Source organism: Sciurus carolinensis, chromosome 1 (assembly GCF_902686445.1).
Source record: "Sciurus carolinensis chromosome 1, mSciCar1.2, whole genome shotgun sequence".
NCBI classification, from domain to species: Eukaryota; Metazoa; Chordata; class Mammalia; order Rodentia; family Sciuridae; genus Sciurus; species Sciurus carolinensis.
This window is the reverse complement of record NC_062213.1, coordinates 160,974,309-160,996,256: the sequence shown is the minus strand read 5'-3', so window position 1 is coordinate 160,996,256 and position 21,948 is coordinate 160,974,309. Positions and strand designations below refer to the sequence as shown.

The following is a 21,948-nucleotide window of genomic DNA, read 5'->3' as shown; positions in this document are numbered from 1 at the left end:
CAGTGATTTTAAAAGGGCTATTAAAATTTTAAACTAAAAATAGTTATGTTAGAGTTTGCTGCAGACTCTAATCAGTATTCTACTAAAATATCTGGCTGTCACTTAGTGCTTGGCAGCATTGCAAAACTCCTACTCTATGTATCTGTTTAATTGCAATTTCAGCAATTTTTGGAAATGGTACTTTGTTATCAATGAATCATTAGTTTTGTCTTGACTTAGATCCAGTTTTCAATTGCTGCTCTACTTGCTTTTTAATTACAAATTACTAATCATTTAGATTCATCATTATCAAGTCAGTTTGTTATGGATTGTTTGGTTGATTGTTAACAGCACGCAGCGATACATATTTCTATCAAGATAGTTTTGGCCTATAATTTTTTGATATTTAGACATGGTTGCATTGGATTTTGAAAATAAATTATCTGTTCCTGTAATGTGAAAGCAGACAGACCCTGCTCCTTCAGTAGGCCAGAACTTTGCACAGATAGTGACATTTAATCACTGTAGTTATTACTGAATATCACTGATTTAGCTACAGGCCAAGTAGGTTGACCAACTCAACTGGTGGTTAACAAAGATGCAATATACAGATGATCTTGAAATTCATTTCAGATGGAAAAAGTAAAGATTCTAATTTCCATTTATATAAAACATATTAATTTTTATTTGTACAAGTGTGTGTTTGTATGCTTTCATCTCTCTTTTCCTAGTAAATTATAAAGAAAAGCTTGGGAATTTCTCGTTACTCACTTTGCCATCCAGGAATTTGCCACAGTATGTTCCTGTTAGGAGATCCTGGTGGTTCTCTGGTTTCTGACTGTTTGCTGGGTGCTTGCCCTCTTCCACATCATCTGGGTTATCCTTGGTTTGTTGATCAGAGGGGTCAGAGGGAGCTGGTGCATCCCTACTCATCTGCCTTGCATTACCAGACCTGGGGTTCTGGAGTGCTGTTTCAGTTTCCAGAGTCTCATCCTGCTTGCTGTGAAGAAACAGTTTTGCACTTGGTTACTCAGGGGACAGGTTCCTCAAACATTAGGGTGGCATGAGAAACAGAAGGTGTTAGTCCAGTGGCCTGAGCATCCTTAAGAGGGCAGAGTGGAATGCAGATGTAAATGCTAGTTATTTGTCTATGGATCATTTCCCATAGAGACTGTCCTATTGTCTTTCCAGATTTCATGTTTTCCCTCCCCACTTTCTCATAAAGATCATTCATCCATCTTCTTCCGGCCCTTACAGGAAGCCGTAAACAGTGTGAAAAATGGCCCTGAAGGTTATTAAGTTTCTCAATTACAAATCTAACAGGTATTTTCAGCCTTTGCAACTAGAAAAGGAAGAAAGTCAGCACAATTTGCCAGGCCCAGCTCTACAGTCTCTCCTCAGATGCCTGACATGGAGATTTCTTTTTCTTTCAGTACTCTTCCATCTGAATTTAATATGTAGCAGAAAAGAAAAAGAAAAAAAAAATTGAAGGAATGTTTTTAAAAAGTATGTAAATAACAGACAAAATTAACAAAGAGCCAACCTCGTTTAATAACTAAAGACTTATGAATCAAAACAATAACACCATTTTAAATATAGAAAATGTCTCAGAAAATAAGAAACTTAAGTGCTAATGTCACATAAATAGACGTAATTCTTGAAGTGGGTGACTTTACAAGATTCCTTAAGAGTCAGATAGCTGAACTTTTTTGATAAAGTAGATCAATTTTTGTGAATGTGTACTAAGAAAAAAATGCAGAAGAAGAAATTCAAAAACTTGAAATACTTAGTAATGCTTGGATGAAATGCTTAGTAATGCATAGTCTATTCTGTGATTAAAATACTTATGAATAATTTTAGTGACACGAATAAATGCCCAGGTATAAAATAAGTGAACAATATGATTATTTCAACCAAATAAAATGTATGTAAGCAAGGTATGGATTATTAGTCTAGAAAAATGTGTGCCAGAAATTAAGAGTAAGTATCTCTGAGTGGTAAAACTTGGGGTATTACATTGCACTTTAACAACATTAGATCATATTATATCTTATAATATTATTATTATAAATTTCTACATGAGAAAATGTCATTTTACAACCATTAAAAATAAATTCAAGATAGCTATACCTTCCAACAGAAGGCTAAGTTCTAGAAGTTCTTACTGATATGGTGGAAAGGATCCATTTTAAAGCACAATATGTTATCTGAGCATAAAACTTTTGCTGTAGTATCTGCTAATTTGAATAAGGTCAAACTAGAGGATTTGAACATATACGTGTACGTGTGTGTGTGTGTACACACACACATATATATATATATATATATTTTTTTTTTTTTATGTTCATCCTGTTATAGTAGTGGTAGCATAGAAGAAATGCTGGGACTGGGGTTGTAGCTCAGTGGTACAGCACTTGCCTGGCATGTGTGAGGCCCTGGGTTCAATCCTCAGCACCACATATAAATAAGTTAATTAAATAAAGATCCATTGACAACTAAAAAAAAATGAAATGCTGGCTTAAGAAAAAACTCTGATGGAAAGCATGTTTATGGAGGGAAGAGGGCTCCCTAAAGGGAGATTAAATGAAATTTCCAGTAAGGTAGGAGGGAAATCGAGTGAGTCAGGGATTAGCAGCCAAGTAAAGTGTATGTTTCCAGGGAGAGGGAATAGACAAAAGTTTCCAACACTGCGGAGAAAGGTAAGTTCTAAAAAGGATCTATTTGGTTTAGCTGCAAGGATGTTATTGGGGTTGGGAAGATCCAATGAGATAATGGAGGTGGATGCTAGACTGAAGTGGCGGGAGAAAGGGGGAAATAAATTATAGTCAGGAGGTATAAAGACCTTGGTGAAGTTTCTGACTGTAAGAGGGTTTGAGATATTGTGGGAGTAGTTGTGGAATGTGGTTTTCAGATGGGGCTTTGTTACTGTCATATTTAAAGATGGCAGGGCACACTGAAATGTCAATTGTGAAGAGCCAGTGGACCTGGAGAAAGAAGAGGATGTCATTGATGATGTGCAATGAGCCCTGAGGAAGGGAGATGGGATGTCTCAGGAAGGGAACCTCAGGGAAAGGTGTTAGTGAAATGGGTGTTTCTAGGCAAATGTTTGTATTTGGTAAAAAGAGGTTGGTGAGTTTGCTGACATCTTGAGTTTTTTCTCTGATAACAAGGGACAGTAACCTATTAGGTCTCATGGAGAAAGTAGTGAGATAGGAAGTCAGAATTAAAGACAAGATGGCTTGAAAAGTGGAAGACAGAGCTGGTCAGGAAAAATAAGACAGGGGCCAGTTAGTTGGAGACTACAGATTTGTAGCATCGGTTTGGATGGCTGGATACTCTCCTCCAGATTGACCACTAGTCTTCATGGAGATGCAAAGAAGGCAGGCAGTGGAACTCACCTACGACTGGGGCTTTCCCAGGCAAGTTCAGAGGAAGGGCAATAGTGCAAGATGGGCATGTTACGAGAAGTGTATACATTTGACATACAGTTCTTGAGATGTGAAAAGAGGTATTAGTTCCCTGACATCAACAAACTTACATTTCATTTAGCTGCACAAAAATAGCACAATTAAGTCAACGATTGATAAAAATGATTCTAGAAGCATAATGGTGGTTATTTTTGTAAAGCAAAGAGTACAGAAGAGAGTATGGGGTCTTCTGGGATATTGGTCTATTCTTTCCTCATCTGGGTGTTTGTTGCATGGGTATATAATATTTGTAAAAATTCAGTGTGTGGTAGGCTTTGACATGTGTACTTTTATGTAAACATATTTCTCTAAAGTTGTTAAAGGAAGTTGGTATGAAATTTACATAAATAATATGAAACATACTTAGCATAAAGATAAATACCAAGTGAATATTGTAAAGAATCAGTACTATTTGAAGATCATAACAAAGATAAATAACTATGGTCTGCAGTGATTACGAAAATATATTAGCTATTGAGCATTTAACTATAGATAGTCACATTCTGGCCATTTATATACATTAGTTTATTTATCAACTCCATAGTCATGTGTTCATATTATTCTTATTTTAAGATGAAGAAATGAAGGCTCAGAAAGTTATGTAACTTGTCCAATTCTACATAGTTTTTCAGTAGTGGGCCCAGGATTTAAAACCAAGTCTACTTGGTTGCCTGTACACTTATTGCTAATGGAGTACAGAGAAAGTCCATGGAAGTTTGGGATTATGTGAGGAACAAAAAGCAGAGGAGAAGGCAACCAAAGCAGGAAGTGCAAGTTTTGAAGGCAAAAGTAGTTGTGGAGCACAGAAAGTCTCTGCTGGATGGAAGGAAGGGCTATATGTTATGTTTGCTTTAATTACCCTCAAAACCCTTTTCTGGGCAGTCTCAGGACAGAATGGCCTGAGAAATTTTGAAATGTATCTGGCTCTCTTTTAAAACAGTCACAGTAGATGTAAAACCAAAAATAACCTGTAAAATCTGTTTCAAGTAAAAGCTGTTGAAAAAAAAATACATAGCACTTTAAAAATTAACATGAAAATGACTGTCGCTGAGAAACAGCCTGTGCCTGTGGTTAGCACAAACAATCCCACAGCACACATTTGTTGTTATGTTGTTCACGAACTCACAGTTCTTTCCTCCAGGCTTGTGTGCTAGCTACCTACATGACTGAAAATAGAAATTTGCCATTTCAAAAGAAAGGGAAAGAATGCCATGGATGGTTCTTGGAAGCATGACCACAGTTATCTTCCGCCTGCCTACTTCCGACCTCCCCGGCTGGGCCTGCTCTGTGCCATGAAGAGCTTAGTGTCATCCAGGAACTGGGGCAATTAGGGAGGCTTGCTGTGCTGTTGCTGAATGATAAATAAACGAGGAGAAAACAGTTCCGTGGCTCTGTCTCTCACACTGGGCTAGCTGCAAACCAGCCCTTTAGTGCTACCCTCTATCAGACGGAGCTCAGAGTTTCAGGGTTGGAAGGAAGACTGTAAGGGCCTGTAATAGCCTCCTCTGCCCAAGGCAGTGTAGGGATCCCCTTTGGCCCTACCGCCTGTGTAACTCCACCTCACCAGATCTCACATTTGATTTGGATTATACCCCTGCAGGGAACATAAAATCACAAATAAAGGACCCAGGGGGCTCCGCAAAAGGTCACCAGATGCCATCTTAAAGGTCTGCCAGGCTTGGCAGCCACTCAATACCCCCAGTTTCCAACTGTTCGACAACTAACAGGCCCTAAACCCTCTGGAGTAGACAGACTAGAGAGTGCCCAGTGCAGGGAATGGCGATCTAATTTCAGTAAATGAATGGCATGCTCTTATTTGGAATCAGAAGTGATCATCAACACAAGACTTCCCTCCCTTCCTCCCTTCCTTCCTCCCTTCCTTCCTTCCTTCCTTCCTTCCTTCCTTCCTTCCTTTGTTAAAGATAGTAAAAAATAAAATAGTAAAGGGGAGAACAGCTGAAAAATCTCACCAAACTCCACAGGGGAGTTGAAACTTGAAGCCTGTGTTAATGCATGTAGCAAAAGAGGAAGGACAAGGGGTTTTCTCTTTCCTTTTTTTTTTTTCTTTTTTTTTTAATGCCATGGAGCTATATAATGCATTATTATTGTAGAAATTTTGTCTTCAGAAAGATCTCTGTGAAAAATAGAAAGTCTAGTTGTTCATTTTGAAATACAGCATTTAACTTTAAATGTAAATGACTTGAGATGTAAGAAAGACTGACTGATGGAGGGGAGAACAGAATGAAAAGTTTACAAGCAGTTGATACTGGAGTGTAAAAATTCAGTCTCTTGATAAAAAGGGGGTGAGAAGAAGGGTCCTGACCTGACCAACAGAGATAAACTGCACTGATTCCAAGGGGTCTTTCCGCCACAAGAGAACAAAGGAAGGTGGGGACAACTACAGGTATATTTCTTTAAATAACCAGATGAGAGACAGTAAAACCCAGGCAATGATAGGGAAGACTGTCCACCCCAGAGTACTCAGACAGTGTGGAATGGGGCTGAACCTTGCACTCTAGGGGATAAAATGCTGGTTGTACCAATCTGGGTGTGCAGGCTCCCCCCAGGCACAAGATTTTGCAAGACATGGATCTTGTAAGATTGTCAATAAAGGAAATTCTTGCTCTTTGCTATACCTGTGTCTCTTAGTTCCTTCTTTGGTTTTGGACAGATGAGCATGCTTCTCACTTCTTAAAATACATTAATTCATCTTCCAAAACTCTGTCCCAAGTCATTTCTTCATCACTGTGATCTTACTAGCTAACATGTGCTAAATGCATGTGTCAGCCATCACAGGTAAATTCATATCCATCCTTTCATTTTAACCTCATAATCTACAAAGTAGGTATTATCACCATTGTACAGGTGAGAGAATTGAAGGACCAAAGAGATGAAGTAAACTGTTCATCTGAGGTCTCCTGGCTGGGCAGCAGACCTAATCCTCAGTTTCATATTCATAATTCACAAACTATCTAGCATGAAACAATAGGCTTTTTTGAATTATCTTTTTAAAAATTATCTTTTTCTTTTAAAAATTTAATGAATTTAATGAAAATGTCATAGTCAACTAATCCATCTTCTTATTCTCCCTGCAGAACTCTAAGGGACCAGTTAGTCTCAGTTTGTACCTTTTCCGAGAAAGGGAATTTATTACATTCCCAAAATGATTCCCAGGGTAGCTCATTTTTTTTTTCTTCATAACAGTGAGACAAATTCTCACTGTACTGAAAATCATTGAAGTTCATTTTTCATGGCATTTGCAGCTCAGTATTTCACAGAATGAAAGTGAAGTCTCAAATTAAAGTGATAGCTACAAAATTGATAACCAAGTCAAACAGCAATTGTTATTTTATATGATCCACTTTTAACTAACAAAAATTCTATCTCAACATATCTACTTTCCCACAGCCTATTCTCTCTCATATACAAAATTGCAGTGGTAGCTACATTTGGACCGCAGATGTTTTCTTACATCCATCTTTTACCTATGGGTGCTGCCCTTCTTAGTTGAGGTTGGGTGGGCATCCAGTCTACCCATCATATTTAGAATGCATTGACTTCCAAGTTAAATGGAGAAGCAGACATTTTAACAGAAATGTATAATATAATGTGACAATAGAAAAAAATAGAAGTTATATAAAAGGAGACCTGGACCCATAGGGAAGGTTCAAACTGAATTTGCTTTAGGAAAATGGAAATAACTCCATAAAAGAAATGACATGTGAAATAGCCTCTAAAAGACCCTAAGAGATAGAGAACTATTTCAGGTAGGAGGATGGGCTTCTTCTTAGAGAAAAAGGCAATGATTCCTGACCTTCAAGTGCCCCAGACTGCCTGTCTATAATTGTGCAGGAGACTGGATGATAAAAGAGTGAATCTGTTAAATCTGTTAATCACTGTGAATCTGTTAAAGTGGAGTTTCTGAAACAGGAAAAGAAAATTTACATTTTTAGAAAACATCTTGGATGATTCCTATGTACACCAAAGTTTGAAAAACAATAGGTTAGAGAACAAAATGAAGGCCTTTTCAAAAATGTTGCTAAATTTACTCATAGTGTCAGGCAGTATAGTGTGACTAGTGTAGGTAAGGCCATGGAATTTATGTCCCAAAGACCTGAGTTTGAATCTCAGCCCCAAACATAATTAAATTGTGCAACTTTTGGTAAGTTATTTCACATTTCTGAATTTTAGGTTCTCATCTTTGAAATGAGAAAAATAATTCTTATCAAGATAAGATGGATAAAATATTGAGCACCCAGCCTGGTGCTCAGAGAACCCATGACAAATGGCAGTTCTGTGTTAGCCGCAAGATAAAGCACTTTATAAACACCTCTGTCATCATCTAAGTACAGAGAGCTGCTTTTGTCCCTGGACTTGTAAAACTTTCTTTACTCACAGGCAATTCTAAAGTTCAAAAGAACAAGGTGTCATAGTACACAGGAACTGGGGAAAGTCTATTTAAATAGATAAAAATGGAGTTAATGAAATCTATGTGGCAATTTTGTTACATCTCATCACAGGAAATACAAATTCTAGAAATGCTCCACTTCAAAAAAACAAGGATGATCAATTAGCACTAAAATCACCTCTTATAAATCAGGATTCCTTACTTTTACAGGGAACATGCCCCCCCTCCCCCAAACATTGTTGTATCATGATGTACCCAGGTGAATTATTCCCAGGAGCTTCTAAATCTTTGACCACACAGCTTCTAAATCTTTGAACCAATCACTACCAGCTTGAAATTCAATGTCCTTTGCGCATACATTCTCTTCTGTTTGACTTTAGCAAGAGTAAACAAAATAATCGTGCCACTGCATGGCCTCTCTCTCCATATTTTAGGGCACAGTTTCTGAATCAGATCTTCTAACCAACTCAAGATACAGCATAAAAGTTCTGTCCCTGTACTGGCACCTGAATGTATCCACATGGTCTTTGGGAATGGGAACAGTATTTACAACTATGTTATTCTGTCTAACTTGGTTGAACTAAGTCAGGGATGTATCAAGAAATCATGGATTTTAAAGTATACATACAAATATAAACCTGTGTTATCTCCAAAGTTGAGCCAGCTAACCTAAATGTGGCAAAGTTTTCATATACAGGCACAGAAACTTATTTTGTTTTGCCTATAAACCAAAGGAAAACTATAAAGCTTTGTAATTTTAAAAAGAAAAAAATAAAACCCAGTTGGAAATATGATGGGGATACCATTTACATTGATGCTTATGTCACTGTAACATTTTAAATGTCTAAATAGCATTTCTTTGTATCCTATGTGTTGAAGATTAACTTTGTTGCCAAATTTTCATTCATTTAAACATTGCTGCTCTGCAAAATTTGTTCATTGGCTCTAAGATCCTTGACATTCTCTCCATCTCAGAGATTGGTATGGATTCTCTCAACAGCTGCGTGTCCTCAGATTCTGACTGATTTTGGCCAATGGATAGCCCTGGTAGGAGATGGTTCCCTCCCTGCAGGACTGACTCAGGCTACCCATGTCTCGTGACCAAAGGCCGTGACTTTCCTCAAAGCGGCCTGGGTTAGAGAATGCTTTCTCCATTTAGTGTCACTAACATTCTCCTCCAGTTACCTTTTCAGACCTAGTGCTGAGCCAATCTTGCAGATGTTAGACCATAATTCATTTTTAAAAAAAATTGATTCTTTTTAGATAAACATGACAGTAGAGTGTATATTATACATTCATGGAGTATTACTTATTCTAACAAGGATCCCTTTATTTTGGTTGTACATGATGTGCAGTTTCACTGGTCTTGTACACATATATGAACATAGGAAAGCTATACCCAATTCATTTTACTGTCTTTCCTATTCGCATTCCCCCCTCTTCCTTTCATTCCCCTTGTCTAATCCATCCCTTATTATGTGTTAGCATCCGCATATCAGAAGCAACATTTGACCTTTGGTTTCTGGGGGATTGGCTTATTTCACTTAGCCTGAGTCTTCAGATCCATCAATTTATCTGCAAAAGTGATAATTCTTTTTCATGGTTGATTGCTATTCCATTGTGTATATATACTGCATTTTCTTTATCCATTAATTTGTTGAAGAGCACCTAGATTGGTTCCATAGCTTAGCTATTATGAGTGGAGCTGCTATAAATATTGATGTGGTTGCATCCCTGTCGTATGCTGATATTAAATCCTTTGAGTATATACTAAGGAGTGGGATAACTGGGTCAAATGGTGGAATCTCCATACTGCTTTCTAGTAGACCATAATTCATGCATTTTGCCTTATGGTCCCTTAATCTCAGTCTATATCTTTATAATTAGTTCTTTCCTAACCAAGCCCTCCTTGGATCACCCTAATTTGGATTTCTGATTATACATCCTAATTTACACATTCTTATACAAATCTCTGAAATTAAACCATTACATCTATCCACAATTATTTCTACAGAATTGAATATATATACATATATATATTTATTCATACCAAAGTACATATACTTTTAAGGCTTTTGATAAATATACTTGAAAAGATCCAGTAGCACGTATTTTTTTCTCTAAACCCTTGTTGACCCTGAGTTGACATCTTGTTTATTATCATGTGGTATGAATATCCCTATGTATCTCTTATTTGTTTTATTTATTCTTTTGTGAATTGTTGTCTAATTTTAGTGCCAATTTTTTCAATTTGATTGTTCATCTTTTCCCTGTTGATTTGTGGGAGCTCTTTGTACATGGAGGTTTAATTTTTCATCATATATATTGTAAATAGTGTTTTGTCTTTGACTTTGGTTTTTTTAATTCTATTTTTTACAATATAGAATTTCAAATGATAAAATAACAACTTTTATTTCATAGTCTCAGATTGGGGATCAGTAGGCACCTATTTTGTAAAGTGTTCATTTGGCATTCACTCACATAATGCCACGAACTCTTAAGGACTTAAGTGTAGGCTGTCGTGCAAAACAACAATATCTTTACCACAATAGAACCCTAAATGGTCTCTTCTTTGTACTTTTCACAGTACCTAGAATAAACACAAAAACAAACAAAAATAAAAACAAAAAAGTCACTGTAGACACATAAGGAAGAAACTGTTTAATGCAGTAGAAGGTTTGAAGAGAAACGTGATTTTAGTATATTATTTCATCATTTGCACTCATGAAAATGGAGATAAGTGTCTGATGTTGTTGTTCAGTTTTAAGGAGAGACTGAATTCATGGATATTAAGGTATTATGTAGTGAGAAAAGCAATGAACAAAGATACAATATTCTGACTAATTGTTTCTTTTAAATAAATAAGTAGGGTGCTTGAATTTTTATTTATTATTTTTTGAATTAATTTTTTTATTAACATGTAACAGTTGTACCTCTTCATGGGGTGTAGTGTGACATTTCAACACATGCATACAGGATGCACTGCTCTTGAATTTTTAAATCACAAAGTTTATTCAGAGTTTATTTAGGGATTATAATTAGCCACTGCTGCCATCTCTTGCCTTGATTATCATAACAGACCCTAGAAGGTCTCTCTTTTCACTCCCTGCTTATCTACCACTGGGCAGATAGAGACATTCTTTAGAAAGTAGAACTATGATTTGTTCTCCCCTGCTCTCAATTTTCCAGTGGTATCCCATCATAGGTAGAATGAAACCCATAGTTCCGACTGGGACACACAGCCCAGAAGCCTAACCCTACTGGCCTCTCAGACTGACTTCGTACTTTTTATAAGGAAAACATAAGGTGATCTTGGATTAAAAACAAAACAAAACAACAACAACAAAAACAAAAAAAAAATAGTGCTTGGGCTCTATGCAGTCAACTTAGGTGCTATTTTAGCAGTTACTGGAAAAACCACATGCCTAGTATCTGAGAATTTGTGGCCTATCGAAAGTTGCAGCCTCTTCTTCTGAAACAGGAGATAAGAAACTACTAGTTTTAGGGAACACTGGAATCAAGTAGAGCCCTGCTCACTGGGATGCAGGCTGAGCCAGTCTTAGCCAGCTCACTGTTTACTAACCTGAGACGGTCCTCTTGGATAATTCTGGCTTCCTATCTCCACAGTTTCAATTCAAATGCCACCTGCTCAGAGAGGCCTTCCAGAAATATTCTCTGTGACCAATATCTCCCTTTCTCTTTTTTCTTGTTGCACTATCCACATTTGAATGATCACTGTTTACGTGTCTGTTTTGTGTCTCCAAGCATCAGAACTTTAGGTATACTGCTGTGCCCTCAAGGTTTGGAACTCAGTAGGTGCTCATTCATATTTGTGGAAAGAATTTCGTACATGCATTTATGTCTAAAACTATTAACAGTAACAATTAGAAATGTTTCAATTAGAAATGTTTCAATTAGAAGTGTTTAAGAAGAGAGACAAAGAATTTATTATTATAAATGACTTCGGGGGATTAAAAAATGATAGAATATGGGCTCCAGGAAAGTCGCAGAGGAAAATATTGGAAGTTTTTATTTCTTGGCTATAAATATTAATGCATTACTATCCTTTCCCCATAAAAGTTTGCAGCAAGCTTCCCCTGTGCTTAATATTGCTATATCACAGCAATGTGTCTGTGAAATAAGAAAGTGCGTTAGTCACTTACTCTTGGATGGAACTACAGAGATCAACTTTATTTGGTGGATGCTTCTCACAGGGGTTTCCTGAAATGAACCTGTGCTTCTTCTCTTCAACAACTCCATCCTGAGATTCTCTATATGTTCCCCTGGGACACATTTCACATCCTGGGTCTACCACAATGGATCTTTCCTCATGCCCTTGGCTATCCCCACATTTAATGTGCCAGGGTCCCTCTTACAATATCCAGAATGAAGAACAGAACTGCAGAGTATATAGTACAGTGGGCCTCACATCTCTCTGGCTGGATATACCCAGTGCATGCCAAGTTCAAACACAGACAAAACAGACGTTTACACCACATAATCATGAACATTTTACTTATCTAAAGACAGACTTTGCGTATATTTCTGTCGATTTGGTCTTGTTAGTTTTAGCCTATTTTCCTGCCAAGACTTCCTGGCATTTACAATCATTTGTCTGTCTTTTGATTGTGAATTCAAAAGTTGTTGAATAAGAACATGGTCACAAACAAATCCTTCCCACCTCCAGCTGGTTGTGTTTATAACAATTGTTTTAATCACCACCACATTGGTATATCCTCTGGCTTTAATATGGTTGGCTCCCTCCAAAACTCATGGGAGAGTCTAAATCCCCATTGTGAGGTATTAAGAGGATAGAAGCTTAATCTGACTATGGTGCTTGGAGGGGGACCTTTGGGAGGTGATTAGGATTAGAGAATGTCATCAGGTGCAGTCCCATCATTGCATACTGGTGAATTTATAAGAAGAGGGACACACACACACACACACAGACACACACACTCACTCACATACTTCTTGTCTCTGCCATGAGAAGTTTTCCACCATCTCCAGGCTCTGCCAGCAAGAAGGCTGTCAGCAGATATGTCTCCTCAAACTTGGACCTCCAGTACTATGGGCCAAAATAAATGTCTTTTATTTATAACTTATCTGGTCTGTGGAATTGTATTAAGTACAAACAGAAAACAGACCATTACAGAATGTCACCTACCTCAATAGTGTCCAATGCACAATTCTCTGTCTTGTCTTAGGACTTTATGAGAAAGATGTGCTTAATGACTTGTTGAAATGGACAAATACTCTTCTTTATCATTCCCTTCATTTGGGCCTCAGTGATCTCATCAGTTAAGGGAATGGGATGAGTGTGGTTCATACTGTTTTCTGTTAACATATACCCTCTTGCAGACCATCACTTTCATGTTTTGTTTTCATAATCAATGATTTATTTAATTCTTTGGTTTATAATTTTCCAGAGATGGTCCACAAGTCTCTGGCTCTGTGGTTTTTATTTCCCACTATTTTTTCCTTTTTGGGAAGGAAAAAAAAAATGTGTCTGTTGTCACCTGGCATATCTTCCTTTGGATGCTCTATCAAAGTTCACTCATCAGGGTTCCACAGGAACATCTGCATGCTTATTTTAACAGCATGGGTTTTTAGACTTGGATTTATTTAAAGCAACCAAGTATTGTCTTTCTAGATCATTACTTTTTTTGCAAGCATGTTCCTCTAATGCATTCTATGGGCTTTCAACACATGCAAGACTTTGTCCTTTGTACCGAGGATATAGTTGTGCATACGGAATTTACAGTTAAAGGAGAATGAAAGACATGCATGGGAAGTCACCAATAAGTATATGATCTGCGGGGGTGTTATGGGAGCCACAGATGCAGTGGGCAAATCTAGGGCTGCTGATGGTGCCATATGATTAGATTTGTATTTTAGAAATATCATTCTGGCCATACTTGAAACTGGGATTCACATAGGAGTCACTTGGGTGTCTGACTAAAAGGCAAATTCTGACCCAATGCATCTGGAGAGGAGATCAAGATTCTATTTGTAACAAGGTTCCTGGTGAGGATGGTGTTGGTGGTCCATGAACTGCACATTGAACAATAAGGCTTCAGACAGCAGAATTGTGAACAAGAGAATCAGAGGCAAGGAACTCCTTTGGAATTGATCTAAAAGACAAATGTTGGTGGCACAACATAAGAGATACTTGATGTACTCTTTGAAGTCTGTAGGTTGCTTTTCTTGTGAAAAAATACATATACTGTTAGGTGTTGGGTATTACTTTCTGTCAACAATTGTGCAAGCTAAACCTAGAAAAGAGGGAGGAAGGAGTGTTCCATTCTAATATTATTTCTTAGTAACTGGTCTGCAACTTCAGCAGCTTGTTTTAAGCTCACTGATCTCTGCTTGTCTTATCCCATCCATGAAATAGGAGGTTGGTTTTAAAAGTTGAATTGTCCCCATCAAGACCCCTATGTTTAAATCCTAATCCCCATAGCTCAAGTAATGACCTTGTTTGGAAATAAGGTAATTGCAGATGTAATGAACTAAGATGAGGTCCTACTGGAGTAGGGTGGTCCCCTAATCCAATTGATGGGTATTCTCATAAAGTGGGAAAATTTGAACATGGGGGAGACACAGAGCAAAAAACCCTAAAGCTTAGAGTTATAATGCTACAAGCCAGAGAAGTACCAGAAGCAAGGACAGAGGCCTGAGACAGAGAGATTCCTTCCTGGCACCTTTAGAGGGAAAGCAGATCTACAGACACCTTAGCTTTGGACCTCAAACCTCCAAAACTGTAAGATAATAACTGCTGTTGTCTTAAGACAAAGCCACCCAGTTTGTAGTAGCTTGTTACAGCAACCCCAGAAAGCTCATATGCTGCCCTATATCTTCAGGTCTGACATATCATTCCATCTTCAATACACATCCTACAGGAAATCTTAGTCACATGTGGTAACAGTGAAAGATTTATTTTCTATCCATTACTAATTTGTGATTTTTAAAAAATTCAGATTATCCTTTTGGAGACTTTTCCCTCCCTTTGTTGGTTACTTGTGCCTCTCATATACTAATGGGTTCAATTATTTCAACCCAAAGACCCTCTTTAGGCTCTGGTTTAAGAGTGTAGACACTTTGGAGGAGACAAACTCTAGGACATGCATGACATTTTAGAGGTAGATTTCTCCTTACCTCAGCAACAACAAAACTTTGACAGTGGTTTATTTTTGAACCATACACACTTTAGCAAAGCACGTTCATAGTTCAATGTCAATCCCAGCAATGATAGTATGGAGTTCATAGAAAGCAGAAAGCACCTATCTACATAAAAACAATGCTATAATTTAGAGTTCATAGAAGAGATGAATCTTTTATTTTACAATGTATCCATTTCCTGGTTCCTGAAGTTTAAAAATAAAGGGGAGGTACCTTCTTATAATACCCAGGGAATTTCTCCCAGTTATAAAAAGACAAGGGTTCCTCCTCCCTTTTCTTTTAGAAACATATTACACTTGATGTACCTGGAAAAGCAGGGTGTTTTGAATAGAATGAGGCTAAAACAAACAACCTTAAGAAGCAAAGAAATTAGGAGAGTGGTAATGTATTCTTTCAGGTGAGAGATCTGAGGGGTCTAATTCTCCTTACTCAGTGATAGGGAATTAACAGGAAATCTTGAAATGATCACTTACCTCATCCTAATGTCTTAGCTTCCTCATCTACAAAACAGATAACCCGCCTGCTATGCATAAAATATAAAAGCAATGGCAAGCATTTCATAGAAAAGGGTTTGATTTTTCATTAATCATTTAAATATCCTTAGAACATACTTCAGTAATATTAGTAGAACCATTTACTAAGCACACGAGCGATCATACACACTGGAAAGGTGTTTTGCATACTTTTTTCTCATTTAACTCTCACAACCACCCTGCTAAATAAGTGCTGTTTAATCTCTATAGATGTAGAATCAGAGATCAGGGATGTTAACCACTTTCCCAACATCAAAAGGCCAGGAAGAAACAAAAACTTGGATTTATTCATTTATTCATTTATTTATTTTGGTTTGGGGATTGAATTCAAGGGTGCTTAACCACTGAGCCACATCACCAGCCCTTTTTTATATTTTATTTAAAGGCAAAATCTTACTAAATTGCTGATGGACTCAATAATTTGCTGAGTCTGACTTGGAACTCGCAATTCTCTTGCCTCACATTCCCAAGATGCTGGGATTATAGGCATGCACCACCACACCGGGCCAGAACTAGGATTTAAACTCACACCAGTTCTGCAGGGATCTCCACTGCCTCAATCATGTGCCACCAAGCACATTTCCTGGGTTGACAGACACTGATGACAGCCCTCACTTTGGGAATCTCTCTGGGCTGACAATACTGATGGTGCAGAAGCAAAACAAAATGGAGTTCCAAAAACCTTTCTGAAGCCTGTCCTTTGTAACAGTTCTCCTGGTGACCTGCATTCAGAGGGTCTGATATGTTGATCTTGACTTGGACCCTGAATGTGTATTTTTAAGGACTCTCTGGATAATTTTGAGGATAGTCAGGTTTGATAACCATTGCTCCCTGCTCCTCTGTTCAGTGATGTTGTATCTTTTTTTGATTATTTATTCAGTCTGTGGGTTTCTGGAGTTGCTAAAGAAACAATCCCAGGAGGAACAGAGAACTTGCTGACTAGCTGCTATTTATGGAGTATCTTCTATAAGAAAGGCAGGTTGGGTACTTGCTTTTCTTCTGTGAACCATCAAACCTCTGCAAGGAAGAGCCAGTGATACCCTTCTGTGCCAAATATCTAGTGAATTTTGAGACATATGAGTGTGCTTACTTGAATGTGACTTGATGAGAAGGGAAGAAAGACATGTCGCCTGTGCTCTAAGAAGTGCTGCTGAGAATATCAGATGCGAAGAAGAGTAAGTGAAAACCTTACAACATGTGATTCATTATTAATCCCACTCCTCTAATTCACAACAAATTGACTAACAGCCCTCTTTTCCCTCCCCATCCCCAAATTACTACATGTGGTAGATTACAAACCTGATGAGAAGAAGCAGCAATACTCCATTAATATTTATAAATTTCATAATGCTCATATTTCCCATCTATTTCAAAAACCAACCCAAGTAATTAAGGAGCATGGGGAATTGTAAAGATGAAAAATACTGGGAAAGCAGTGCACACAGAAGTTATCAACACTGTTTTACCTCCACGTCTTAATGACTTCATTTTCCATGGATGGTATTTTTAAAATGTAAATTTCTGGGTTGGAAAAATTTCATTGTCATCCAAGAAATAAAGATATTTTTAAAACAGGAAACTTACATCTTTGGCTTCTCCGCAAGGTATCGAAAGTGTTTGCTCCCAATGATTTTCACAATGATATCAGGCATTGCATCTGACCCAGGGGGACTCTTGCAAACTGAAGACATGGTGTTTCCCCAAATGCCTTCAAATCCTTAGAGGTGGAAAAAATAAATACATCATTCCTTTTGATTTTTCGACTGAACAACTGCAGAATCCTTTTCAATAACAAAAGCAACAACAGCAACAATATTGACCCACTGCTTTAATTATGAAAGAGTTAAAACATTCTGGCATATTGACTCAGTCAGAGGCACTTGAAAAACAAGAGTAGAAATAAGAAAGAAAGAAAGAAAAAAAAAAGTCACTCTGACCTGCCCAGTGCTTCTTAAAAGCAGAAGATGAAATTCCCACGTGAGAGTTGCAACATCCTTAGCTTCAAAGACAAGAAGGTTGAGACTGAAAGAATTCTATACAGACCTTGTTAAAATAAGTCTTATCTTTTAAGCCTCACCACATAATTTGGTTGCTTTATCACAATATTTTATTCTTTGTCAAATTCTTAACATACTACCTGACTCTAACTGCTTTGTGTCTTCATTTTTTTTAAATGAGGGCTTCTATACTACATAAAACGTGCATTAAATAAATTTATATGCTTTTTGTCTTTTAATAGATTTAATTCTTGGGCACAGACATGAACCTAAGAGAGTGGAGGTGGAATTTTGCCACTCCACACCTATATTATCTCACTTAGCACTCCTAATACAGGTATCAGATCCTCTTTATTACTATTGAAAGTCTTTCTTTACACTTGAGGGAACAGGTTGCTGTGTGACTTACTGAGCATTACATGTGCAGTAATTAGCAGAGTTGGAAATCCCAATCAAGAAGTCCCGTTAAGCAGACCTACTGAGTCATTAGGTGACTGTCTTCCTGCAGTATAAGCCATCAGATGAGAGTCTTGTGCGGTCAGAGAAGGAACCGGGGTTTTATTCCCACATAGAAAGCATCCTTATTTGACTCTGATGCTATTTCCCCATTTGTGAAATCGGGATAATTCTACTTTTGCTCTCACAACTTAGGGTGAATGCAATGAGACCCAGTACCTGAAGGACCACTGTGTACAGGAAAGAGGAATTTGTGGTCGCTATCCGTTTCCACAACAATTCAATGAACTTGACGTTGAGAGATTTTTGGAGATAAGCATTGGGTGTTTAAACAGGTGCGACACCAAGGGAAATGGTAGAAATTCTGTAAACTTAACCTCCGGCTGACCATTCTCTTATGGAGCCTCTCAGAATCCGAGAGGCCTGTAGAAATCATTGTACTCCAAATGTTTGCTTTAAGGATTGGGCAGCAAGCCCAGAGAGAGTTTGCGACCTTACTCAGGTCACACAGAGTAGGGACAAAGGTCTTTCCCAAACTCCGGTCTGAAAGCCAGACCAGGGTTCTTCCCAAGACCCCAGTTCCACGTAGAGCGTGGAAAATCCTCAAATCTGTGAACCCGCCCCATCCAGTCGACCTGCGACCTCTCTGCAGCTGTCTAGGAAATTCAAGGCCCAAAGTTTGTGAATGTCAAGTCTCCTCCGCACCCAGCAGTGGAAAGTCAGCCCTGAGACCTTTTCCCGGAGAGAACCAAAGGGCAGCCTCACCCAAAGTGGTGTTTCCCACCCAGGTAGCTCACAGGTGCGCGGTCTGTCTTCTCCTGAGGAAGCCACCGGCGGCGACCCCTGGGGACCAGGACCCGGTTGGGGTTGGAGCCCCGGGGATCCCGCCAATCACAGCTCCGGGTTCGCCGCGGAGGCTGTTCCCGCCCAGGTCGTCAAGGACGCAGAAAGCTGTCGCCGGGCGGGGACCCGGTTTCCCAGCAGTGTAGAAGGCGGCGACCCGCCTCTGAGAAGGTGCTCAGGGGCGTGGCGCTGGCGGTGAAGAGCCCGGGTCCACCAAAGCAGCATTTGCGTTTCTTCAAAGGTCTGTGAGCTTTTCTAGAAGACCGTCTAGTTCACCTGTGGGTCACTCTTTTCAGCCCTTTTTCTTAAGACTTCATTGTCTGTTGTGAAATTTGCATAGTTGGAATTCTTAAACTTTCGGTTCTTCTAATCCATGCTTCTCTACTAAATGGTTTTAGGTAAATCTCTTCTTTTCCCTGACCTTAAGTGTCCTCATCAGTAAAGCGAGACAAACTAATAACATGAACCTAAATGTGAATTGGCGACAACAATAAAGACGAATATAATGATAATTATAACATTGAGTACCATTCATACACTAGATCCCTTATTTGAGCTGTATAACTATTATCTTATAAGTTAACAGTTATCAATAAATTAAATTTATTCCTATTTAAAAGAGCAAGGAAATGAAACTTGGGTGTTGAGAAATTACCCCAAGACACCAAAAAGGCAAGTGACAAAGCCAAGAATTCAATGTAGATCTGCATATCACAATTTTCTGCACTTTTTCTTAGGTTAAAAGACTAAAGCAAATGTGGATAAAGGTTGTTTAAACTGATTCCAAAATGGTATTATTATTTACTTCAACTCCATCATCCATATCCCCTGCCTCTGCCCTTTGTGCTATATTTTGTTGTTTATTTTATCTTATTTTATCTATTGGCACATGCAGTTGGAGATGGATGATACACTCAGCTCCCCTCCAGGGACTCAGTCTCTAGAAGGTGAGAGGCACAGGCACATTCTGTGATATACAAAGTTCAATGGTAGCATAGAGCGGGCAACTCCCTCTCACTCCTCCAGCCCAGCTTTCACACTGCTGCCAGATCAGTCTTCTCAAGGCCCAGCTCTGACTGGGACCTTCCTCTTCTCAGAAGTTTCCTGAGTCCAGGATGATGTCCATGGTTTCAATGTCTTCCACACTGACTCAAGCAAGATCTCTTGCTTGATCTCCCACGATTTCTCCTAGGCTTGCTATGCGCCACTCCACCTGGTCTACTCACTGACCTGAATCTATCTTTCACTTCTCTGCCTGCATGCTTTTGTTCATTCTGTTCCCTCTGTCCTCACTGCCCTTCCATTTCCTCATCATTTCAGCCTGTTTCAACATTCCTTAAATTCCATTTCAAATGATCAAGCGTATGAACTTGGGAATCAAATACCTTGAGTTCAAATCCTAGCTCTGCTGGTTCAGTGTGAGTTTGGGGAAGTCACTTAACATCTTTATGCCTTAGTTTCCTCTTCTATACAATCAGGATGATTTATTGTGGAGATTGAGTTACATAAGCAAGACACTTAGAATAATGCCTGACTCAGAATGAGGAATATCAGTGTTTGCTTTTATCCCTATCTATCAAAAAGCAAATGGAATTCTAGAAACTGAAAGTGGTTTCTTTATTCTGTATATAATCTGTGGTTTCTCTCTTAGGAACTATGTCTTGTTTTGCCTGCGAGTGTGGCTATTTGTTTGATTTGACTGTTGTACCTTCCTGGATTATGCTTATGGAAAGCTGAATAATGATCCCCCAAGATGTCTGTCTTCTAACCTCCAGGACCTGTGAATATTGCCTTCTGTGGCAAGAGGAAATTTGCAAATGTGCTTAAGATAAGAATTTTGAGATGAGGAGATTATCCTGGATTATTTAATTGGGCTTTATGGGGGAGTCAGAGGAAGACTAGATTATAGAAGAGGCATAGGAGATGGGCTGATGGAAGTAAGAGGTCACAGTGATGTGAGGAAGGGTCCCTGATTGTGGTATGCACGTGGTCTCCAGAAGCTAGAAAATGCAAGGGTACTGACTCTTCTCGAGTCTCCAGGAGGAACCAGCCTGCTGACCTCTCCATTGTAGCCCAGTGAGATTGTTTTGCACATCTGGCTTCTAAAACTGTATGAGTTTGGTCATAAACCACCATGTGTTATTTATTATAATAGTCATAGGAAAAATTGATACAATGCTATTCTCATGCTATTCAATAACTCTTTTTCTTTCCTCTTCTGTATTTTTAACTAACTGGAACAGTTGTTTGGATCATAGTAGTCAGGGCTCTGCAAAAATATTTTTTTACTGAAGGAGAATAGAATAAAAATTAAACTTTAATATTTCTTTCTACAAAAGACCATAATGAACATAGTTCTCACAGTACCAAGTTCTCACAGTACCAAATACTTAGTACGCTTACTTGGTCTGCCTTTCTGTGATTAGAACCTTTTCTTTGGGAACCTCTTTTCTTGATCCAAGGAATCTTAGTGGGGACTGTCAATCAAAGTGTCACTTTCATCCTACTTCTTCATTTAACTTATAACATTCTATGGGTTAAGTAGGTCAAGCAGTGTTCTTACCCATGACCAACATGCAGACAGGTCTTTGACCTGTTTGGGTTACCAGACTCTGAGGATAGGTATTGAGGGTGTTGGCAAATATCTGTGTCAACACATTCTGCCTTTTTTTTTTTTTTTTTTCTCAGAGAAGAGGAGGAAACCAATCAACAGGAAAACAGAACTGCAAATGGAACCAACGGGATGATGGAAAGGAAAGCAAAAAGCCTGGATCCTATAATTCTCAGACACAAGAGCAACAAGTTTCCCTTTTGCAAAAGTTATTTTGAGATATTCTGTATCCATCTTTCCCTAAAGAGTTCTGAATATACTCTTAAACTTCAGGTTGTTAAAGGCCACATATGGGGTACAGTTAGTTGACGGGATGAGAGTTTGAATTTCACTTTAAACTCGTATGATGAAGAATGAAGGAGTAGTGAATTGATTTTGATTAAATGAATTATTTTAGTGAAAACTGTTCTTTGACATTATCTTGACTTTATAGGTTTTACAGATGCCAACTTGAGACAATGGAGGGATCTAT

The 21,948-nt window shown here is 38.4% G+C and overlaps 1 protein-coding gene across 5 annotated transcripts in view; it reads right to left on the bottom strand.

Annotated features, from left to right (window-relative positions):
* The window catches only part of C1H1orf87 (chromosome 1 C1orf87 homolog), a 79,768-nt gene extending 60,801 nt beyond the window's left edge, over nucleotides 1-18,967 (bottom strand). For 2 of the 5 annotated variants that reach the window (XM_047566284.1, XM_047566319.1), the window contains exons 1-3: nucleotides 17,976-18,080; nucleotides 17,154-17,286; nucleotides 751-979 (exon numbers count right to left, since the gene is read on the bottom strand). In XM_047566284.1, coding sequence (XP_047422240.1) covers nucleotides 751-979; nucleotides 17,154-17,286; nucleotides 17,976-17,982 — 369 coding nt within the window. In that variant the 5' untranslated portion in view covers nucleotides 17,983-18,080. Of the gene's footprint in view, nucleotides 1-750; nucleotides 980-17,153; nucleotides 17,287-17,506; nucleotides 17,527-17,975; nucleotides 18,081-18,787 lie in introns of those variants that run through there. The other 3 variants (XM_047566299.1, XM_047566292.1, XM_047566309.1) reach the window with 3 other exon arrangements.
* Between the last annotated feature and the right edge of the window lie 2,981 nt (nucleotides 18,968-21,948).